The following is a 22,245-nucleotide window of genomic DNA, read 5'->3' on the forward strand; positions in this document are numbered from 1 at the left end:
ACCTGCAGCAGCTTACAGAGGCAGAGCGGGAAGACCCCTCAGATAGCCTCCCCCAGAGACACCTGTCGAAACCAACATGCTGTTCGTAGAAGAGGGCAGATTCACCCCAAACCCAGAGCCCGTGAGCCCAGGGTTACACAGTCTAAGTCTCTAAGACTCCCAGAGGGGTACGTTGTCCTCTCCTTCTCTTGTGACCCACAGGGTCTTCAAACATGCAGGTGATGACACTGTAATCTCATCTACTTGAGAGCCTTTTCTATGCAGACATGAACAAAATTCAGCCCAGCTGGAATACTTGTGCAAAATACCACGTGTGCATGGGATCGTGCGCTCCCAACTTAACTGGAGCCTGGGGAGAGGCATTCTGAGGCTTTGCTACCTCCAGTTTCCAGAAAGAGGCTGTCCAGAATGTCAGCAATTTCCTCATGCCCCTCTCAAGAATGCTCTGCTCTGCCCGGGGTGCAGAGGGAAAGCACGTTTCATGATTTCTCAGGGTCAGAGTTGCCAGCGATTTGCTGGCTCATCCTTCCCTGGGAGGAAGAACAAGGTCAGTTACATAAGCCACATGGCCTCCCTCATCCAGGCTCTGGTGCAGTATTTTGGGTTTGTACAGCAAACAGGTTGGCTGATGGATTGGCAGGTGAGATACCAGGTGTGATTTTAGCGGCAAAGCCAGGCGGCGGGACGTGAGACCTGGAGAACATTCTGGGGGAACCATCGACAGGCATCATCAGTTCCTTTAGCCAGGAGGGCAGGGAGCAAGGCTAGAGAACGATGAGCAGCGTACACGGGCGTTAGGTGAATCCTTGCAGATGGACGTTTTCCACCTTTGTATTAACTTCTTCAACAGGCTGCCAGCTAACTGGTGTTTCGGTCTTACTTGCGATTTTTTCTAAATAGCCAGAATCAGATTGGAGTTCATCTCACTGACCCCTCCAAGCGTAGGCGGTCCACACCTCTGTTCATGTGTCGGACTGAGGAAAGTGGTCTATTCTCTGTGACTTGACATATCTCGGTTCTCTGATGGGGTAAGAAAAAGAAATTTTGTCAGCTTATTGGCAAGAGCTCAAGCCCATCGTTGCTGTTAAAGCTGTGGCTTGGCCTCACGCACCCCTAAAGGTCAATAGAGAGATGAGCTTCTTTAGTGCCGAGGACAGGGCTGTGTTGACGCTTTGGGGAACTTAGGCCCCGCTGACTTCCTACGGTGGCTGGGAGGTGGGCTTTTGTCATCTTCTGCTTCTCCGGATCTGTGGTTCTGAGGCTAATCAGAAGGGACAGAGCCAGCTTCTCTTGTGCACTTACTAGGACCCGAGTGCTTTTCCTAGGTCGTCTTAATTAATTCTTCTAAAGGCAGAGGCAACCGACATACACACACCCTCATCCGTTCTTACCCCTCATGGTACCCGGGGGTAGGACTCAGCACTTCCCTGTAAAGCCTTTGTTCTGTGTATAGTCAAAACTTTAAGTTCTCTCTTCCTCTCTAGACCATGAGCTAACACTGGGCCTGAAGTATAGGGTGAACCCCCCAAATATTTGCTAACTTAATGAAGGAGGTTCTCTACCATCACTTGACTTGTGTGAAATTGAGCTCAAGCATTTAGCTAACTTACACCTTCGCCAAGCACAGAAGTTGCCAAGGTGGGGATTTCAAGTTTGGGTCGGTCTGACTGAACCGGATCATATCAGGCTGAGTCCCCCTGCAGCACGGGTGATTACCATGCCCTCCTTGTCCCCAGGGGTAGAGAGTGAGCTCGGTTAGTCTGAAGACCCATGAACTTGGCTCTTGTTCTCTCTCGGCCAGGAACTCTCAGATCACATCTTCACACAGCTCATGCTTTCACTTCGTTCGAAACTCTGCCTAAGGTCACCTCCCGAGAGAGACCGTCTCTGACTCTCTGCCTGCACCCCATCAGTCTCTGTGCCCTTGATCCTACTTCATTTTCATTGTTATCATTGATGATTATCTGACATGTTATGTATTTGCTTCTTGTTGCCTTCCATACTAGGTAGAATGCCTCCGAGGGGCGGTTTTGTCCACTGTGTTATGTCCAGAACCTAAAACAGTGCTTTGGAACACAGCCTGACACTTGGTTAGCTTTCAGTAGATAGTAACTTACTAACAAAGTGGGTGGGCATGTGGATGGACGGATGGATGGATGGACGGACGGATGGATGGATGGATGGATGGATGGTTGGATGCATGGATGGAGGGACAAACTCTCATTCTACAAGTGTCATAAACCCAACTTAAACTACCTTGGACTAAGAAAGATGTAATGGCTCTCATAGCCACCCATCAGGGTGAGATCCCCAGGAAACAAGGAATGGGATTCGTCTAGGATTTCTCTTTTCCTCTCTCGTCTCTACTCTCCTTCCCGATTTCATTCATTCTCACTGACTTTCTGCATACACATGAAGGTGTGGAGGCAAGCATCCCGTGATCACGTATTTTTCCTTCCTTCCCTATCTGTCCTTCACCCAACACCAGTTTGGGAAACCCCAGGGAAGCACTTAGAAGGGCCCAATTTGGGTCACATACTCGTGTCTTGGACAATGTGTATGGCTCAGAGAGTAAGAGGCCACGACCAGCCACACTCTAGGTCCCGTGTCCACCTGTTAGAGTGAGCAGTGTGCGTTCAAGACGCCATGAGGCCCCCATTAGAATCACTTGGTTGAAGTTGGAGGAATCAGTTCCCCAGTGGAATAGGGTCCTTTCCCCCAGAGAACAGGGGATGGAAACAGAGTAGACAAAAATGACAGCTGCCCATGACAGGCATAAATCCCAGCTGAAATTTTTCAAATGCCTAAAAATGTTGCATTAAAGAACATCAACACTAACCCTACTGAGGCTCATCTAATCCATAGATTATACCAGCAAAGACTGATAGTTTATGGAAGCGACGTCATTTTAAACCTCCTTCGCCACTCTTCAGTAGACGTGCAGCAGGGCCGATAATTAGAGGCATTTGTTTGAGAGGAAATAGTGTTTTTGTGCATTTTCAAAACAGGTAACCGTGTTGACAGTAACGGCTTGCTTGAGCCATATTGTTTACTTTGTATTTTCAAACAATTCCATCTTAACGGCAGCATCCGGGACTCTTCTGTTCTGTATCTATCTTGGGAGAGAGGAGATATTCATCCCAGGCTGCTTCTTTATCTCCGATCTCATTGCTACGTCCTCCCCTTCACAGAGCGCTCCCCTTTAGTGGGAGATCATTCTCTGGGTCAAAAAATTTATGTATAATAACAATAATTTATAAAGAATACTTCCTGTTTGCCAGGTATAATTCTAAACACATCTAGCCATCATAGCCGCCTTAATGGGGAAGATACTACTTTGAACCCCTATTTTACAGATGAGAAAACTGAGGTTCAGAGAGCTAAGTGATTTGCACAGGATCCTGCAGCTAGACAGTGGTGAGAACAAAAGTTGATCTGATTGGGTTAGCACCATGGTGTGTGGGTCCAGCCACCGTGCTGGTCGTCATAGTTGTCGGGGACAGTTAGGTAACTACAGTCAGTCGCCGTGGGCGTCCCCTTTTGCTTGTTTGGTTTTCTTCTGCATCTCCTTGGCTCCCTGTAGCTGGAGTCCCTGCCGTGAGAGGAGGCTGTGCGGAGGCAGGGAAAGGCACAGAGCCAGGATCTGTGCAGAGTGAAGGAGCATTTGGTCAGACACTGTAATTCACACTTTACCTTCTCCCTGTGACACTGGCCACCTGAAATTGATCTCACAGGGTGACAGATGATGTTGGCAATAAGTCTCCTTCCGTGCCCTGGAGTCGACGCCTGTTAAGGGTGTGCAGGAATTTAGAGATTAATCCAATCCCCCAATTTTACTGATGAGAAAATTGTTGCCCAGAGCAAAATAAGAGTGTTGGACACAATTCTATAGCTATTAATGTTCTGTCCTGCCAGGCAGACCCTGCAACACTGGTCCAGCCTGCAGAGTAGCTGAGATGTAGGGGTAGGATTTGGACCAATTTGGTTTAGCTTCACGGTGATGGATCCCCAACAGGTCCTGAGAGCTTAGTCTCAATTTTTCTTTTGGAATATGGGGGACACCTATTTATAGCACCCCCTTCCCTCCGAATTATGAGCTAACTGAGAAATAGGAGTCAGAAACAGATCAAAATATAGGCCATATTTGCTGCGTAAGGCAGGATTGGCTCTGGGAGCACCAGTGAGTATCCTAACACTTCCCACCAAGTTTGGCCCTTAGACCAGCACACGAAGCAGACACTCACTCTCCCCGCCAGATACCTGGGGCCATGGCTTGTCTGAGCCCTTGGGACACTGAGAGCCAGAGACAGGCCATGTGTGTCCTTGAAGACAGAACCGACCTTTAATATGGAAGCTCGCCCAATCAAGAAGATGGGTCCATAGAACATGTTAATCAGATAATTCACCTCCTTCCACGGGGAGAAGCCAGTAGAGGGCTGGGGGTTTCTTCTCAATTCTTCTAGGAGTATGGAAATTCCATTTTATGACTTTGCAAGAATATGAAAAAAGATGGTCCTCCCTACCCTTCATGAAGCCTCCCGTCGACTCAGGGCACACCATTCCTTAGCACTCAAAACTGTGTCACAGCTCTCCGGCGTGGTTCCATCAGTCCGAAAAGAGTACTCAGTGCACCCACTATGCCCTCGTTGTGTGCTGCCTTAGTTTCCCCACGACTGCCATCACACATTACCACAAACTGGGTGACTCCAATCAACAGAAGTTCACTCTCTCACCATTCTGGAGGCTGGACATCTGAAATCAAGATGTCAGAGCCGTATCCCTCCAATGGCTGTAGGGAAGAACCCTTCCTTGCCTCCTCCTGGCTTCTGGTGGTTGTGGGTGATCCTTGGCATTCCTTGGCCTCGTGGACCCATCGCTCCATTATCTGCCTCTATTTGCAGATATTTGTCTTTCCTCTTCTTCCCTCTGTGTGAGTCTGTGTCTCTGTACCCAAACCTCCCTCTCCTTTCTCTTATGAAGGCACCAGTCATTGCACTAAGAGCTCACCCTATTCCAGTATGCGCACATCTCAACTTGATTACATCCACAAAGCCTCTATTCCCAAATAAGGTCACATTTATAGCTCTCAGGTCAGGGCTTGAGCATATCTTTTGGGAAACACGTTTCAACCTTCCACATTTGCCAAAGGCAAGCACGATTGGTTTGCATATGTGGTGGGAAGCTGTCTGAGCAGGTCCAGGGGACATGACTATGAGAGAAACATTTATAAGGTTTCCATTTCAGCATCTGCTACACAGATGAAGACCCAGGGACTCAGCAAGGTGAAAGAACGCACACAAATCTCCTCCCAAACCGCACAAATAGTATTGGACCCTACATCTACCTGGCTCCCACCGGAACTGTGGTCCTCTCTCCTCTTTAACCAGGGACTAAAAATAACCAGGTGGTGGAATTAGGAGGTAGTCATAGCAACAAGAGCTGAGAACAGACTCCAGAAGTAGACCATTAGACCTCAATGCATGGCTGCCCTATTACTAGCTGAGTTCTTGGGCAACTCAAGCAGCCTCTCATGTCCTCATGTTCTCATCTGTGAAGTGGGGATGGCAATAGGAACAACCTTCTAGGCTGCTTGGAATGATACCCGTGGCCCGGTACAAAGTGCATTCTCACTAGAGGTTAGTGCTGGGCCACTGATATGTTCTTCATACATGCGATTTGGATTCACGGAGAAAATAATTCTTCTAGGAGAGCAGTGGAGAGTAGTGCATTGTTCCTCACTCACATTAGTGTGTGAGTCTGTGTGTCCTCTGAGCACTGGCTATACATGGCCTGGAATCATGCTCCCAGATTCCCAGATTCGCTGGATCAGAGGAATTTCAAGTAAGCCATTGGCTCAGCTACCTTTGCGAACGTGTCCGGAGAAAAGAGGACCAGATTAACACATCAGGGTTATTTCCAAGTCATGAAGCTGTTTCTGTAGCCCAGCAGCCAGTCCAGTCACGATCCTGCCTCCTCATCCCTGCTTTATCTGCCCCCGTCTTTCCTCCAGACAGTCCCTTAGAAACCAGCACTTACCTGGCCTAGCCTCATGGCTAGAAGGTGGAGGTCGGACTCGGGGAGCACTAAGCCACTTCAGGACCTGTGTGCTATGAGCCTGTGGCCGCATCAGCAGAACTGGGCCCATGTTATGTTGCTGCATTAGACACTAAGAGTTATGGGTCACTTTTAAGAATTTTGACTGCATGCTCTTGGACACATTGCCAAACCTCCGTGCCTCCGTTTCCCCATCAATATAATAGTTACGGTGAGAGTACCTACCTCCCGGGCCTGTTGTAAGAATTAGATGCTTAGAATAGAGCCTTACCCATGACAAGTACTACACAGGGTTTCCTTTAATCATGATCGCTATTATTATCCTGATTGGCACCCACACTTCTAGGCTTTTCTACAAAAGCCTAGTCGCCAGTCTTTTCTACATAGCGCAGGTCCGGCTTAGGAGTCACATCAACATAGGTTTGAATCCTAGCTTTGCGAGACTTTTCTCTTCCCTCTCACCCTCCCTCCTTCTTTCCTTCCTTCCTTTCTTTAAGGGCCCTGGAGATTCCCAGAAAATAGGACCTCATAGTCTGGTGGGGAGGCGGATGTGTCGATGGAAGAAGAACAGTGCAGTGTGGAGGGTGCTGGTATGGAAATGTTACTGACACAGGGGTAGAGAGAACAAAGAAAGAAGGGAACTCTGAGTTCTGCCTGTAGCCGGAGATCAGGAAAGGATGCACAGAGGCACTTTGCTTTAGTCTGTCAAGGACTGAGTAGCTTTTCACTGGGCTAAGGGATGGAGTAAGACCCTAATTTTGTCACTTCCTCCTTCATGCTTTCAGCCTTCAAACTAACAAACACTCTCCACAGGCCACCTCTTTCTATCTGAGAAATCCCTAGGAATGCCAATGCAGTAAAGAATAGCATGCAGATGTCCCAAGGAAAATGCACAAAACGCCTAAATCAATTCTTCATTTCTGGATAGGGAAATTTATTTTGTAGCTAGAAACAAAGGATATGAGTGATTTGATTCTCCCAGCTCTGCTGTGAACAATGTGAGAGCCTAGAGAAATCATGATTGTCTTCCTCAACATTGATGCCATTAATGGAGGGCCTGTCAAGTTCCAGTCCCTGACGCCTGCTGTATCTTCGCTGTCATCTAATCCCCAGTTAAGGTTTCCTACTTGATTAAAAAGAAACAGAGTTAAGACAGCAATTTGCATTCATAGTCTTTTCTCAGAGAGAAAAAATAGGACAGCAAAGCCTCAAAGGTTTGGCACATGGATGATGACAGGTTGACAGGTGTTTTGTTTTTTGAGTTTTTCTGGTTGTTTGTTTTCTTTCTCTCTTTGCCTTCTCAGTCTTTTTTGGGGCAGACTGTGGTGCTAAAGGAGGCTTCTAAAAGAGGATCGCATGTCTTGTGTAAGGCCCCACCCTTTCCATCTGGAAATATTGAAGGATGAAAGCATGAAGGAGAGAAGGGACAAACTTAAGGCTTTAGCCCCTGGAGGTGGGATTGGCTGCTCTGTGCTGATCACTCAGTCTGTGCTCATGGGGCTCTCACAACGAATAACACAAGACAGGTTGACCTCCTCTTCCAAAAGACTCTTCTCTTGGCTGCAGTGACCCTGTACTCTTGGTGTGTTCACCATCCATCCATCCCTCATCCATCCATCCATCCATCCATCCATCCATCCATCCCTCATCCATCCATCCATCCATCCATCCATCCGTCCATCCTCTTATCCAATTATTTGTGAAGACCCTTCTGTGTCCAGAAACCATTGTAGGGATTGTAGCTACAGAGAAGAAAGACAAGGTCCACACATGTATACTTAACAGGATGCCTCTCGGTCTTCCTTCCTAACACCCACTCATTTGTGTCATTAGAAACCGAGCAGTGCTGGGGCGTCTGGGTGGCGTAGCGGTTAAGCGTCTGCCTTCGGCTCAGGGCGTGATCCCGGCGTTCTGGGATCGAGCCCCACATCAGGCTCCTCCGCTATGAGCCTGCTTCTTCCTCTCCTACTCTCCCTGCTTGTGTTCCCTCTCTCGCTGGCTGTCTCTATCTCTGTCAAATAAATAAACAAAATCTTTAAAAAAAAAAAAAAAGAAAGAAACCGAGCAGTGCTGCCTTACCCATCTCTTTCCCTCATGACCCGCATGGAGTCCATCGGGGAAGACTCTGGTGATTCTACTCCAACGTATAAGTCAAAGTCTAGTCTGCTCCCACCATGACCACCCTGGTCCAGACCACCGGTATGTCTTCCTTGGAAAACTTCAGGGACTTCTCATCGGTCTTTTTGGTCCTCCTTCCCCTCCAATCCACGACCAAGCAGCCACTATGTTCTATTTTATTTTTAATTTTTGATTGTAGTACCATATACATAACAAAAAAATCGTCAGCTTAACCCCTTTCGAGTATATAGTGTTAATATATATTCAAGTATATATTCAAGTTCAAGTGTATATTTACATTATTGTGCAGCTAATCTCCAGAACTCCTTCATCTTGTAAAACTGAAACTCCGTGCCCATTAAAAACAACTCCTCATTTTCTGCTCCCCCCAGCCCCTGGCAACCACCATTCTACTTCCTGTCTCTATGAATTTGACTACCCCAGTGATCTCATATAAGCGGAATCATATACTATTTGTCTTTTTGTTACTAGCTTATTTCACTTTACATGATGTTTTCAAGATGAATTGCAGCATGTGTCCAAATTTCCTTCCTTTTTAAGGCTGAGTAATATTCCACCATGTGGATGGACCATATTTTGTTTATCCATTCATTCTTTAATGAACTTTGGGGTTGTTTCCACCTTCTGGCATTGGGACTAGCAATGCTGTGAACATGGGTGTTCTTTTTAAAATGCAAAGTTGGTGTGCTCTCCCCTTCTTAAAAGTCTTAGTGGCCTCCAGGTGCCCTTAAAATCAAACAGAAATTTCTATTTTCTATTCTTAATTCTAAATCCTAATTTTAGAATCCCTGGTGATCTGGCTTCTGACCTCACCTTGTGCCACTCTGCCCTTAACAGTCTGGTCATGTGTCCCCCTTCTGTTACACAAATGCAATGCTCACGCCCCTTGCACCCAAGTGTGATTCTTCTGCCCAGGGAATGTGCACCCCTTTTCTTTGAGGTCTGGCTTCTTCTCACCCGTTAGGTCTTAGCTTCGCCATCTGAACCACCATCATTTTGATCCCTGGCTATGGAGACTGGCCGCTTAATTGGTCTTCCCATCTACCCAAGAGGCCTTTCCTTACCACTCCATCAAAGTCAACCTCCTGTTACACTCCATGATTGCACTTTCTTTGCTTCCTGGTTCAATTTCTACTAATCTATGCATCTGTTTGCTTATTGTATGTCTTCCCGACCTCATCATAAGCTCACTGGAGGCTGAAAACCATGTCTATTTCCGTCACTACTATATCCTCAGCAGTCACCAAGAGCCTAGCATTTACAAGGTGTAGAACACGTTCTTGTTGAATAAATAAATAGCCTCAGCTCGACTTTACAGGTGGAAAAACCTAAATCAGAAGGAGCTAATGACTTAAAGTTGAAACGTTAACTGCAGAGCAGAGGTTTGAATGCAGGTGTCTTACTTCAAAATCTAGTCTTTCCACCACACGGCACTCCCTCTTTCAGCTGAGGTTGGATGCATTTTATTTACAGAAGATCACATATTGTATTCCTTCATTCATTCAACATCCAGATAATGCTTTCAGTGCTTACGACGTGCCAGGTGCTGCGTTAGATGCCGGATAATTGACCAAAGTATGGTTTGCAGACAAATAGCTTACCTTTTAGTTTCTTGGACTCAACAACATGGGCATTTGGCGTGGGATCATTCTTCGCTGTCAGGGGCTTTCCTGTGTGTTGGTAGGATGTCTACCAGCATCTCTGGCCCTGACTCACCAGAGGCCAAAAGCACTTGCCAAGTTATGTCAATCAGACTGACTCCAGACTTTGCCAGATGTCCACTGGCAAAGTTGTCTCTTTTGAGAACAAATGCTTTGATGTGAGAGAGTCCCTAGTAAGTCGAAGATTTCATTATGGTGGCCAAGTGCCCATGGTGACAAAAGGTCTGCAGAATGCACAATGAATGGGTAAGTAATTAGATTGTGAAGGGAAGTGAGCCTTGGGGCTGATGCTTGGACCAAGTTTTAGATGAAAAGTCAGAGTCATTTAGATAAAAGAAGGGGCGAAGGTTTTCCTGGGTACAGGTCATGGCATATGCAATGGTGGGGAAGGGTGAGTGTCAGGGAACTGAGTAGAGTTGAGCGTGGCTGGAGTGACCCAAGGCGGGAGCCCAGGGCAAAGGCTGTCTCTGCCAGGCCAAATTTTACTTCTTGTTTTACTTTCCTGTCTCCAGTCTATTTCCAGTTTTACAATTCACATTTGAAAATTGTTTGTCCGCACTTGATAAATCAGGGGCCCTGGCTACCAAAAAAAAATCAGATGTCAGCCCAAGGAAGGCTTTGCTTGCAAGACCTGTAGAACCCTCCAAGCACAAGACCTCAGTGATGTGCTAGAAATCCATATGGAGAAGGGCAGAAATGGGATTGGGTTTCGGGGGTGAACTTTGTCTGACATCTGATTATCCTCTGGGGTCTTGGATTTCGAGCATCACAATTAAGAAGTAAGCTGATCACCCGCTTTGCTGGAGGAAGAATTCCATAAGCCTCTTAGGTGTGATGGCTGGGAGTAATTCAGATCTGAGGTTTCTGACTTGTGCCTGACGTCTCTGGGTTCCTAACACCCTTGGAATCTCTCTCTCATAAACCGTCCTCTGCGACCACGGCGTGTCGCGTAAACATAGCCGAAGCAATTCAGACTCTTCGAGTTTGCAATGAAGCACTGAAATGCCAAACAGGCAAATCCTAAATCCCAGCACAGATAGAACCAAGAGGGCCCTGTCATTAACTTCCTAACTCCCCAGGAGGTTATGCTGAGATTTGCAGTCAGGACAGAGCGGCTGCTGTTACTTTTGTCTTGCTTAGTTGATCTGAAATTAAGCTCCACATAGACTTACATCCTGCTGAGGTCAAGTTCAGTGACAATGGTGAGTGTGTGAGACCGGCATTAGGAAGCACTGTAAAATAATATATAAATCCCCAGAACTTATCTCAGTTCATTTAAATTAAAAAAAACTTATTTTGTGGCTCAGGAAATTTTATCCATCCTTTACACACATGCCGCTAGCCCTCTCCTGCTTCTGCGGGAAGAGGATTATTAACCAAGATAATGGTGACAGCCGGCATTTACTGAAGGCTTCTCCAATCCTCGTTCCAGAAGTGGGCTAAGCGCTTTCCACGCATTCCCTCATTTAACTCTCAGAGAGCCCTGAGCGCAGTGAGGGCTGACATCACTGTGCGTGTGAGGAGCTGGGGCCAGAGAGAGTGACTTCTGTGTCCTGGGTCACGTGTTCCTCAGGACCTTACCCCTCAGGGCTGGGATTGCCCCAAAGGTCATGATTTTCACGGCCACCCTGAACTTGGGGATGTGCTGGGGAAGGGCGGGTCGGGGGCTCAAAGATAACCAGGCAGAGTCTTTGCTTTGCTGGGATTGCACGTTCCAGTGGGGGGGGGGACTGGGGTGGGGAGCAGACATGGAAACATACGGTCTACACACTGTGTGTGAGTGTGACAGAGAAAACTGCAGCATGTCTTTGGAAGACATGGGCAGCCCCTGATTTCTGGGGGCAGGGGGAAGGGGTGCTCAGGCTGTTGTAAAGGTCGAGAGCGATGAGGTGGGCTGAGAAGGCAGGGCTCATGGCAGCTGGAGAGCTGGGCGTGCAGGTGGGAGCTCGGGGCCGGCAGAGGCTTGGTGCACATGGAAGGACACAACCTCTGGGTGATCTAGCAAGACACAGGAGGTAGAGGCCAAGAAGAAGCAGACCTGAGGAGAGACTGTCCTAAAGTCCCCTTTCTACTGAACTCACGCGTAGGAAAGCCTTCTTTCTGTTCAGTCGACTTCCTGCCTTGTGCAGGACTTCAAGCCCGCGAACCCTGATACAGTTCTCTGTCCTAGCAGTCGTTCTTCTAGAACTGGTCGGGAAAGCCACTCTGAAAATGTTGTCTTTGGCACAGGGAGGATAAAGCCATCGGAGTACTAGAGTTTTCCGGAATGTACTCTGGGCAGGTTATTCGTGTAACGGTGCTGGGTGGGAGAGAACAGTTCAGAGGGAGCCAGGAGTAATGCCTGCGCAGCCACACGTTCATTCCCTTAGTTATTAACCACATGCGTCCTAGTGCCTTCTCTGTGCCAGGCCGAGGCAGGGAACGTTGCAGATGTTATCATGTGTAATGTCTGCACGCCTCTACACAGCAGGTGCTTTAGGCCCACTGACCGTTCAGGCCCCGGTGCTCAGAGAGCATGGGGGCACCTGCTCTGCAGGGGGAGGGTTCCACCCCACTCCGCGGCTCCAGCCCGCGCGACCTCCCCACTGCACCTCGCCACAGAGACGCCAGCAGCTTCTGGCAGGAAGCACGTGGCTGCGATCACCCGACACGCTCCTTAGAAAGACTAAATCAGCTCGGGCCAATGCAGAGCTGCTTCCACAGCCCATATTCATCAGCTCACCCGTTCATTCCACAAGCACGTGCTGCACTACTATGTGCCAAGCCCTGTGTGGGGTGACGAGAGGAAGCCACTGAGTCGAGAGTGTCTCGATGTATGAAAACTAGCCGCGTGGCTTTTCTCTGGTATGTTCCATCCAAAGAGGGCCTTGTTCCTCATGCCCCAGGCTTGAGAAATAGAGGGAAGAAGTTAATATTTATAGAACACCTATTGTGTGCCAGGCTTTATGCCAAATCCTTGGCAAACATCATCTCCTTGCAACCGGGTGAAGTGGAGAGTGGGCCCCCCTATTTTAAAGATGAGGGACCTGCGGCTCAGAAAATACATGGATTTGCCCAAGGTCACCTGCATGGCCAGGGGTGGACCGGGACACAAATTCTGTGCCAGGGCTACTTTATGTTGGACTTACTAGCATTTTTTTGTGCCAAGAACACTTTTGGCCGTGTGATGAAGCCCAGGGACCCTTTCTCAGAATCACAATCTTGAATTCACACATAAAACGCCTAAGCTTACAAAAGAAAGTGATTGTATTGATAACTATCAAAACATTGAAACATTTGAGATGCAGTTGTACGTGGGCTTCTCCGTGATGGATTTAAAGACCTGTGGCCAGTCAGAGTACTACCATCATTTGGAAACAGCTATGAGCACAGCAATCCCCAGAGATAACGGGATCTAAAATGCCTTGTGATTTCTGTTGTGGAAGACACAGGATAAGACTGGGGCTTGAGGGTATTACTAGGGTTTATTACCTACATTCGTCATTGAAAGTTATGCTAATTTCCGTTAGAAGTTAGTCAAGTAAAGAGGCAATGTTTTTCCCATCCAAGCTCAGGGACCGCCTCCCCTCCAAGTTCAATCCATGGCCCCTATCTATCCGTAGACATCCGGGTTAGGGTGCCTGCTTTCTGTAATTTATGTCATTCGAGTCTGTTCGAGGAACATTTGAAAGGCTTCTTCTGTGAGAGCTGCTCCCTGGGCACCATGGAGTGGTACAAAGGAAGTTATTGAGGAGACGGGACAGGGGAAGGCAGGAAGCTCGGCCACCTGCCATTGGGAGCTAGGCATCCGATATCCTCTCTGCCATTTGAGCTCCATGTAAGCATTGGAGAAAAGACAAGTGCAGAGAGGTTAAGAAACGTGCCCACTGTGTCCTAGCTGGTAAACCGCCGAGCCCTGTCCCGGTCCAAGCTGCTAAATCAGCTTTAGTACTGAGGGCACGCCTCCCCTGGTCACATGCGGAGGTCAATGTGTGAGTCTTTATGGAGAGGGACGGGTAATTACAAAAGCCTGCACTCAAGGAGGAAAATTGTTCACTTTTGCTTATTTTGTAGCCAAAAGCTGGGTCTCTTGGATCGGGTTCGCCTTTCTAATCCTCGTGGTAGCAATACTAAAGGAAAGCTATTTACCCCTCTGAATGTAGATGCCATAGAAGAAAGTCCTTCTAAAGAACCAAAGCCTGTGGGCTTAAACAATAAAGAACGTTTCCGCACCGCCTTCCGCATGAAAGCCTACGCTTTCTGGCAGAGCTCCGAAGGTGAGACCTTTCTCGTCCCTCGCTCTGTCCCCTCCACTTTTCCCTGCCTCCCCTCGCCTCCCCCCCTCCCTCCCTGATAGAAGACCTGCCCCATCTGTAGACAGCCCATTCCCACCTTCCTGAACCAACTTCGTGCTTCATCCCATGCACCTGTTGGCTGGGGACCCCTGCAATGCTCCCCACAGCGTAGGGAGTGGGGGGCTCCCGAGTTAGCTGTTCTCCGGGCCGGGATCGCCACACTCGTCTGTGCAGACGCCTCCGGGAAGCCTTGGCTCACGGTCTTGGCTCGTAAGGGTGGTTGCATGGAAGTGCACTGCCTTGGAGGTCAACTTGAAGGACAAAGAGGGCCAGGTGCAGAGGGGTCTGGAGACCGAGGGGCCTCAGCACCCCCAGGAGGCAGTGGGAGCAATACCTCCGTGTGTCCCTTTTACTTGTGACAAAGGAGGACAGGCAGGGCTCAGAACGTGACCCCACAAGGTCACCAGAGTAGTGACTGACAGCTGGAATCTGGACTCGGGTGTCTGACAACACCACCCACGTGGATGCCCTTTGCTGCCTCTGAGAGGTCACTCAGGAACCCCAAAACTCACCTCCCTGCCTTGCTAGCCTTCTCCCCCGTCAACAGTCCTGAACTGCGGGCACCTCTAACTCATGTCTGGAGAATAGGAGGACCTGCTAAGAAGGCCTGAACGGCGTCACAACTAAAGAACACCATATCGTTTCACAAAGTGGGAGCAAAGACTCTGGCGGTTGAGCCTCGAAGGCTCTGACCGAATGGAGTCCCCAAGCCTTTCCAAGTGCTATGGCCTACTGTTTGATATGTGTGTCTCCCTCCCAGATGCTGGGACAGGTGATCCCATGGCGGAAGACAGGGCCTACGGGAATGACTTCCTCATCGAAGAGATGATCCCCACCCTGAAGGCCGCCATCCGAGCCGTCAGGTGAGGCCCCCTCCTCCCCACTGAGGGCCAGACCCCGGTTCAGCTCCCACAGGATATTGGGAAGGTGGGTGGAAGCCCCGTCAGGTAACTCATGAGTCAGGTCCCAGAGTATGGCAATACTAGAACGTGTAGCTGCCTGAAGAAAAATGACTTCTACGTTAGCAAGGCATCATGGGTAACTCTTGTTCCCTGGTTTATGAAAATGCTCCCACAGGCTCCTGACAGTATTTCCGATTGTCATGCTCTTGTCTGGCATTGGCCACCATTTGTTTTACAGGTCTGGGAGTGAAGGGTATATTGACGTGGAGTTTTCTTCCTTTATACCTCTTACCCATAATAGATCTTATATGTCTCCATCCACCTAGCTCTTTTCAATTTAGCATTTTCAACAACATAGTTATAGGATTGTGCGTGTGTCTGTCAGATGAGACGATAATCTACCCTGGCTATTTTTGTTTTGCTTCAGAATTCCACAGGAAAATAAAAATAGGCTTAACAGGAAACTTGGATCAGAAGATGGGCTTATAAGCACTCTACAGCAGTGGCAGTGAATTCTAGAAACTAAGCTGGATTCTCCAAGAACTAGTTGTGACATTTTCAGCAAGATTCCTAGGCTAATCGATCAGGGAAGCACAAGAGGGTTATAATATGTGAGCCTCAGCAGAGCCGTTGACCTGGTTTCTCATGACACCACCCGTGCAATGTGACAGAACTACGGTGGGATGAAGCATTACTGCTTAGATTCGTAACTGCTTCAAAGAAATAGCGAATGTGAGGGGCGCCTGGGTGGCTCAGTCGGTTAGGTGTCCGACTCTTGATTTTGGCTCAGGTTGTGATCTCAGGGTCCTGGGATCGAGCCCCTCATTGGGCTCCATGCTCAGCAGGGAGTCTGCTTGAGGTTCTCTCTCTCCCTCTCCCTCTGCCCCTCCCCCTGTTTGTGCACACACTCTCTCTCTCCCCTCCCCCCTCAAATAATAAGTATATAAAATCTTAAAAAAAAAAAAAAGAAAAAAGAAAAGACCAGTGAATGAATCTGTGCCAACTTGGAGAGAGGTCTGTGTTGTGACGATCTATGGTCTGGCTTCTGCCTTATTCTTTTTATTTATTATTTATTTTTATTTTTTATTTTTTTTAAAGATTTTATTTATTTGACAGAGATAGAGACAGCCAGCAAGAGAGAGAACACAAGCAGGGGGAGTGGGAGAGGAAGAAGCAGGCTCATAGCAGAGGAGCCTGATGTGGGGCTCGATCCCATAACGCTGGGATCACGCCCTGCGCCGAAGGCAGACGTTCAACCGCTGTGCCACCCAGGCGCCCCTGCCTTGTTCTTTTTAGAATTTTTTTATTGATGCCTTAGTTCAGGGGTTGGCGAACTTTTTCTGTAAAGAGCCAGATAGTAAGTATTTCAGGCTTTGTGGTCCACAGGTGTCTGTTCAAGTACTCGGCTCTGACTCTGCGGTACAAAAGCAGCCCTAGCCGGTACATACATGAATGGGGGTGGGCGTGTTCCAACTTTACTTTCAAAAACAGGCAGGTGGCCCGATTCGGCCTGTGAGCCGCCCCCTGCTGACACCTGCCTTAGACAGAGCTGCAGCAAGGGCAGGCTTAGAAAATGGCACCCAGTTGGAGAGGATGGCACCTGAATTAGATGGCATAATCAATAAGCCAGAATAGTGTTGAGAAGCTGGACCTGGGTGATGACAAATGAAATGAACTCTGAATACACTACAAAAATTGACCCTCACAAGTAGGAGAAGGGAGGGCCTGAGGTAGGCCATGTTTCCCAGCGCTGGCCTATGATTGGAGGTTTTAACTGATACCATGCTTGGGGGGGGGGGTTGACCCCATGATGGGCTTTTCAAGGAACATTAGCCATCTGGGGTGCCTTTATTGATTCCCAGGATGATGGAGGGGAGGCTTTGGTATCTACGAGTTCTGGGTGCTCCTCTTTCCTAAGAAGCTGAGAAAACTCAGGGAACTGAAGCTAGTTTCTCTTTTCTAGGCACTCACGAGGCAAATAATTAAAGAGGCTGTTGAGGAAGAACTATGTCAGCTGTCCTCAAAGAGAAAGCAGTGTGGCACAGTGATTAAGGGCATGGGCCTTGTCGGCATACAAACCTGGGTTTGAGGACAGCTCTGACATTATTAGCCAGGTGGCCCTGGGAAGATGCTGGAGCTCTCTGGACCACAGTCTTATCATCTACGAGTTGATCTATCAGCAGGTTGTTCATAAAGCACTTAGCTCTGTGTCTAACCTGCAATGAATGCCCAATAAGTGTTAGCTTTTATTGTTACTATGATTTCATTATTATTCAAATGATTGAAGAGAGATAGTCACGAAGAAGAGGCACTAGCCAGACTAACTCTGTGTGGCTCAAAGGGGTGGAACCAGAACCATGAGTTGGAACATCTCCTGCCCTGCCCCACCAAGTCATTTTCTTTTTGGTTCTTTTCTTTCCCTGCCCCTGAGTGTGCTAGGCTTGAATTACAGTTTCCTTTACTCTCTACTCATGAAGCACATGTCTCTACTTCACCTTGCAGAATTCTACAATTCCGTCTCTATAAAAAAAAATTTAAGGAGACTTTGAGGCCTTACGACGTGAAGGATGTGATTGAGCAGTATTCTGCGGGACATCTCGACATGCTTTCCAGGATAAAGTACCTTCAGACCAGGTAAGATAGTTGCATCTGGAGGAACTCTGCTCTCCTGACCATGAAGGAGCCAAAGCCGGATGAACCTAGCTAGAGCTCAGGGCGAAAGCCATTCAGAAATGGTCCAGAATGCTGGGGAGAAACTTTAAGAACAAAAACATTCATTGTGCATTGTGGATGTGAAGGCCAACAAGCACCGAACAGGCTGTGAAGAAGCTCTATGACTTTGACCTTAGCCAAGGTCAACACTCCGATCAGTCCTCATGGAGAAAAGGCATATGACTGACCAGCCCCGACTCTGATGCTTTGGATGTTGCCACCCAGAGTGAGATGATTATCAACTGAGTCCAAATGTCCAGTTCTAAATATAAATTTTTCCCCATATTAAAAAGTATTTTCATCAGGTATTGTTTATAATAGTGAAAATAATGGAAGCAGCATCAATGCCAACTGGTAAGTGCCACCATTTTTGCGGAGCACCTGGGTGCTCTACGTACGTATGTCTAATCCCTCATAACCTCACGCAGCACTGCATTGTGGATGGCCTCTTACAGACCATGAAACCCAAACTCAAGGGGCAGTGAACTTACCCAAAATTAATCAGTGGAAGAGCTGGAAGTCACACCAGATCCAACTGGCTGCACAACTCCTGTTCCGTCCAACACACCATGTTCCACTTCTTCAATTATATTAAATAGCGATTAAGAAAAAAAAAATGTTCCTACTCTCATTAAAAAGTTATGCAACCATCAAATGACATTTAAAAAATGTATATAATGAGGGGCACTGGGTGGCTCAGTCGGTTCAGCGTCCCACTCTTGATTTTGGCTCAGGTCATGATCTCAGGGTCGCGGGATTGAGCCTGCGTCAGGCTCTGAGCATGGAGCCTGCTTCAGATGCTCTCCCTCTCCCTCTGCACCTCCTCCACTCCCCCCACTCACACCCTCTGTCTCTAAAAAAAAGTGTATACAATGAGATAAAAAATTATGCAATCAGTGAATACATATAATATGATTACTAATAATAGTCAGACGTATATTATACACGCTTACACCTGTGCATGTCCATATACTTAAATGTATACAAATGATTATGTTCCTGTATAGTCTCTGCATCGATCTTGGGAGGTTAATAATATATACATATGGTATGGTTACAAAAACTATGCCCATATGTTTACTTAGAAATATACACATGCACTGCCCTATAGGGAACCTGCACAAACGGAGGGATGGCAGTGGTGATCCTGAAGTGATGAGTCCACGTGTGATTTTTTTTTCCACTTTTTAAATTTATCAAATCTTTAATGAATTGTAAAAATTTCCTTTTAAAACAAACAAAAAAAAACATTTAAAAAAAACCCAAAGGGCAATATGAGGTCAAGACATAGGACTGACCTCAGGAAACCAGAGCCCTACGTGGGGCTCGTCCTCTGGCCTGTGTGAGATTTCAAGTGGACACAAGTCCCGTCAAGTCCCGTCTGGACCTCGGTTTCCTCCTCTGCACCATGTTGCCGGGCCGGGGTGTCCTGCAGAGTGAACAGGACCATTGGGATGAAAGAGTAGGAAGTGAGCCATGATGTTGGGTTGGGGGAACGCTTATTTGTGACCTGGACTTACCCCTAAATGGCATATTGACTGCAGCCGGGCATAGCGGCAGGCATACAGTCGGTACTCCATGCCTGCGTCACGACAGGATGTGCGAATGAGTTCTGAGCTGAACACGCTGTTACAGAGGCACATATGGCTCTGTCCGAGGTGAAGGGAGCGTGATGTCTAGGACATACCGATCAAAAATATTGGCCCATCTTAATGCACGCAGAGTGGACCTTCCTGCAGTCATTGCTTTCGGTATGTATTAGGCACATGCATTTCGAAGAGTCACCGCTGGAGGCTGACCACCTGAGAGCTGACTGCGTACCCCCAGCCACGCTGATAGGGCGGTGGGCCCGAGAGGAAGGAAGGGCGACTGAGGATATGGTGGTGTCCATGGGGAAGCCGCCCGGTCTGCAGAGAAGCCGAGTGATCCTTGGCTACTTTTGAGCGCGCGGTCTTAGCAGGCCTGGGCCTGCAAGGAGCCTTCAGGGTTGCTCCCACACCCCGCCCCAGCCCCGCGGGGCAGTGGGGGCGTCTGTCTGCTGTTGTGCTCAGCGCCAAATGGACGGGGGGAGCTGGCACCGCATGCAAAAAAGGAAGCAAGGTGCAGGAGCGGGTGCGAGGCCGCCCCCCAGTGGCCAGGAAGCCTGAAGAGCCGCAGAGATCCGCACAGCTGCAAACAAAGCCTAGGGTTTTACAGGAAACTCCCTAATCAGATGTTTGGGGAAAGAATACAAATGCTGAAAGACCAGATAGGCTTCCACATGGCATTTCCTGTGAGAACCAACAAGATGTGATCCTCACCCTGTCTCTGGTTTAGCTGCTTCTCTCCCCTGGGTTGGGGAGATATGCTCGCTACTACTGCACAAAAGTAATAATAATAATATATGGCGATTATAAATTATCTCTCCTTCACTCCCTCTTCCTCCCTCCTCCCCTCCCCCCCTTTCCCTTCTGTCATATTATTTCAAACCCTGTTTGGCTGAAGAGAGAAGAGAAGGAATCGCTCTCCTCTCTTTACCTGTAAAGCTCTTTGTGATGTAATCCCCTCCTTGTGTGTCTCTTTCAGAATAGACATGATTTTCACCCCTGGACCTCCATCTACCCCAAAACATAAGAAGTCTCAGAGAGGGGCAGCGTTCACCTACCCATCCCAGCAATCTCCCAGGTGGGGCATGGGAACATGGACTGAGGCCGCATGGCCCTTCCCCATCCCCAAATCTCAGCTCGCTTCCTTTATGGTTGGGGGTGGCAGGGTGGGGGGGGTGGGGGCGGCTGCCATTCCTCTCAGTAAAATGAAAAAAAGAGCTTGAAGCTTATTCCCGTTTTGTAAGGTTTCCGTACTAAAGACTTATTGCTCCTCTTCCCAGACTGTGTGGGTGACACTCCTTCTGTGGTTATTGAAAATAAACATAACCATCAATGGGTTATAAAAGAGGAGGAGCCCCGCAAGTTTATTGGGACACAAAGAATACCTCGTATGAGCAGAGTTGAAGCCATTTGGCTTTTCCTGCATCATTAGCCCTACGTTGACCGAACCCCCTCACAGAGAAGAAAATCAGCCGTCGGGCCTCTGACAGCACGGTCACAGGCAGAGAGCTCTGTCCGTCACCGGGGCAGTCCTGCTGTCCCCATGCAAAGTGTTTGGAATTGTTCCTTGTACAGGCCTCCAGTGAACCAGGGGCAGCAGTCCTGGAGAAGGTCCGCTGCCCAATTTTGTATGTTCTTAATTCCCAGAGGTCTTCAGGGCAGGAAGCATGAATGGGGAAAGGGAGTCAGGCTTAAGGAAGCACTCCCATGAACCTTATAGCGATAACCGCTTTATGAAAAACAAAGCAAGAGCATAAGCGGGCTGACGTAAAGACATCTGACCTTCAACCTCGGTCCAGGGGGTGGAATAGGGAGTGGTGGACCCTGGGGTCCTGGAGGGCACGTGCCCCAGCCAAAGGAGATTAGTGTCCCCCTGCTCTGCTGTTGTTAATTTTAGGAATCGCTATCCTCTGGTTCTGGAGAGTCTCATTTTTCAAGAAAAACTGAACATCCAGATGTCATATGAAATTCCTGATTTTTTAAATGGCTTACATGTTTTTAAAACTGGGCAAGCTAAGGAAAACGGTGGGCTGGAATGAGTACACGGGCCATGTCTGCTTTAATTCAAGACCACTCAGCCGGAGACAGGCCAGGGACTGAGCAGCAGTCAGGAGCGTGTGAGAGAGAAAAACCAACTATGTCCAGAGTGCCTGACACAATGCTTTTGAGCCATAGCCAGGCTCCCTGCAGGTTCTCTTCCACTTAGAACATAACCTGCACCGCCGAGGAACCATCTCAATGCCATTCCCCGCCAGCAGCCTCTTCTGCACCGTTTTCCGATCCCACACCTGTTTCCCCATCTTAACCAAATGGAACCAATGAGATACGGCCACCGTCTAGAATTTCAGAGATTAGCCAACCCCTAGTCCCACCCAGCCTACCCCCCCACACACTTATATGAGAAGCTCTCAACCGCAGTTCAACACTGAAAGCCAAAAGAACGCGATTTAAAGGCACCAAACCTTCTAGGCACAGCGAGGTGCTTTATTACCTTTGACCCAAAGCCTCCGAAACACAGCTGAATATTTGGCTTCAACTATTGCTGCAAGGAAGGGTAAGACCCGGGGGCTGCAGGCAGGGAAACGCCAGCCTTTCCTGCCTCACTCGTGCCTCCAGAGCTGAGTGGGCCTCTTCCAGACCGCATAAGCGTGAGCAGGGACGAGAGCCCCAGGGGCCGTGGCCGCTTCGCTGAGCCAGCCTGGCACAGCAAACGTAGGTACGATGAGCTTACAGACTCGCTGGCTCTTTCCTAGGAATGAACCGTATGTAGCCAGAGCAACCACCTCGGAAACTGAAGACCAAAGCATGATGGGCAAGTTCGTGAAAGTCGAAAGACAGGTAGGTCTTTCCTTTCCCT

General features: G+C 48.4%; 1 protein-coding gene across 1 annotated transcript in view; it reads left to right on the plus strand.

Annotated features, from left to right (window-relative positions):
* Positions 1-22,245, plus strand: part of KCNQ3 (potassium voltage-gated channel subfamily Q member 3) — a 127,478-nt gene that overhangs the window by 94,661 nt on the left and 10,572 nt on the right. The window contains exons 10-14 of the mRNA XM_087864890.1: positions 13,908-14,110; positions 14,949-15,051; positions 17,593-17,724; positions 20,368-20,466; positions 22,142-22,226. Of these exons, the coding sequence (XP_087721016.1) occupies positions 13,908-14,110; positions 14,949-15,051; positions 17,593-17,724; positions 20,368-20,466; positions 22,142-22,226 (622 nt within the window). The remainder of the gene's footprint in view (positions 1-13,907; positions 14,111-14,948; positions 15,052-17,592; positions 17,725-20,367; positions 20,467-22,141; positions 22,227-22,245) is intronic.

This window comes from Ursus americanus, chromosome 9 (assembly GCF_024610735.1).
Source record: "Ursus americanus isolate L20-20 chromosome 9, mUrsAme1.1.p, whole genome shotgun sequence".
NCBI lineage: Eukaryota > Metazoa > Chordata > Mammalia > Carnivora > Ursidae > Ursus > Ursus americanus.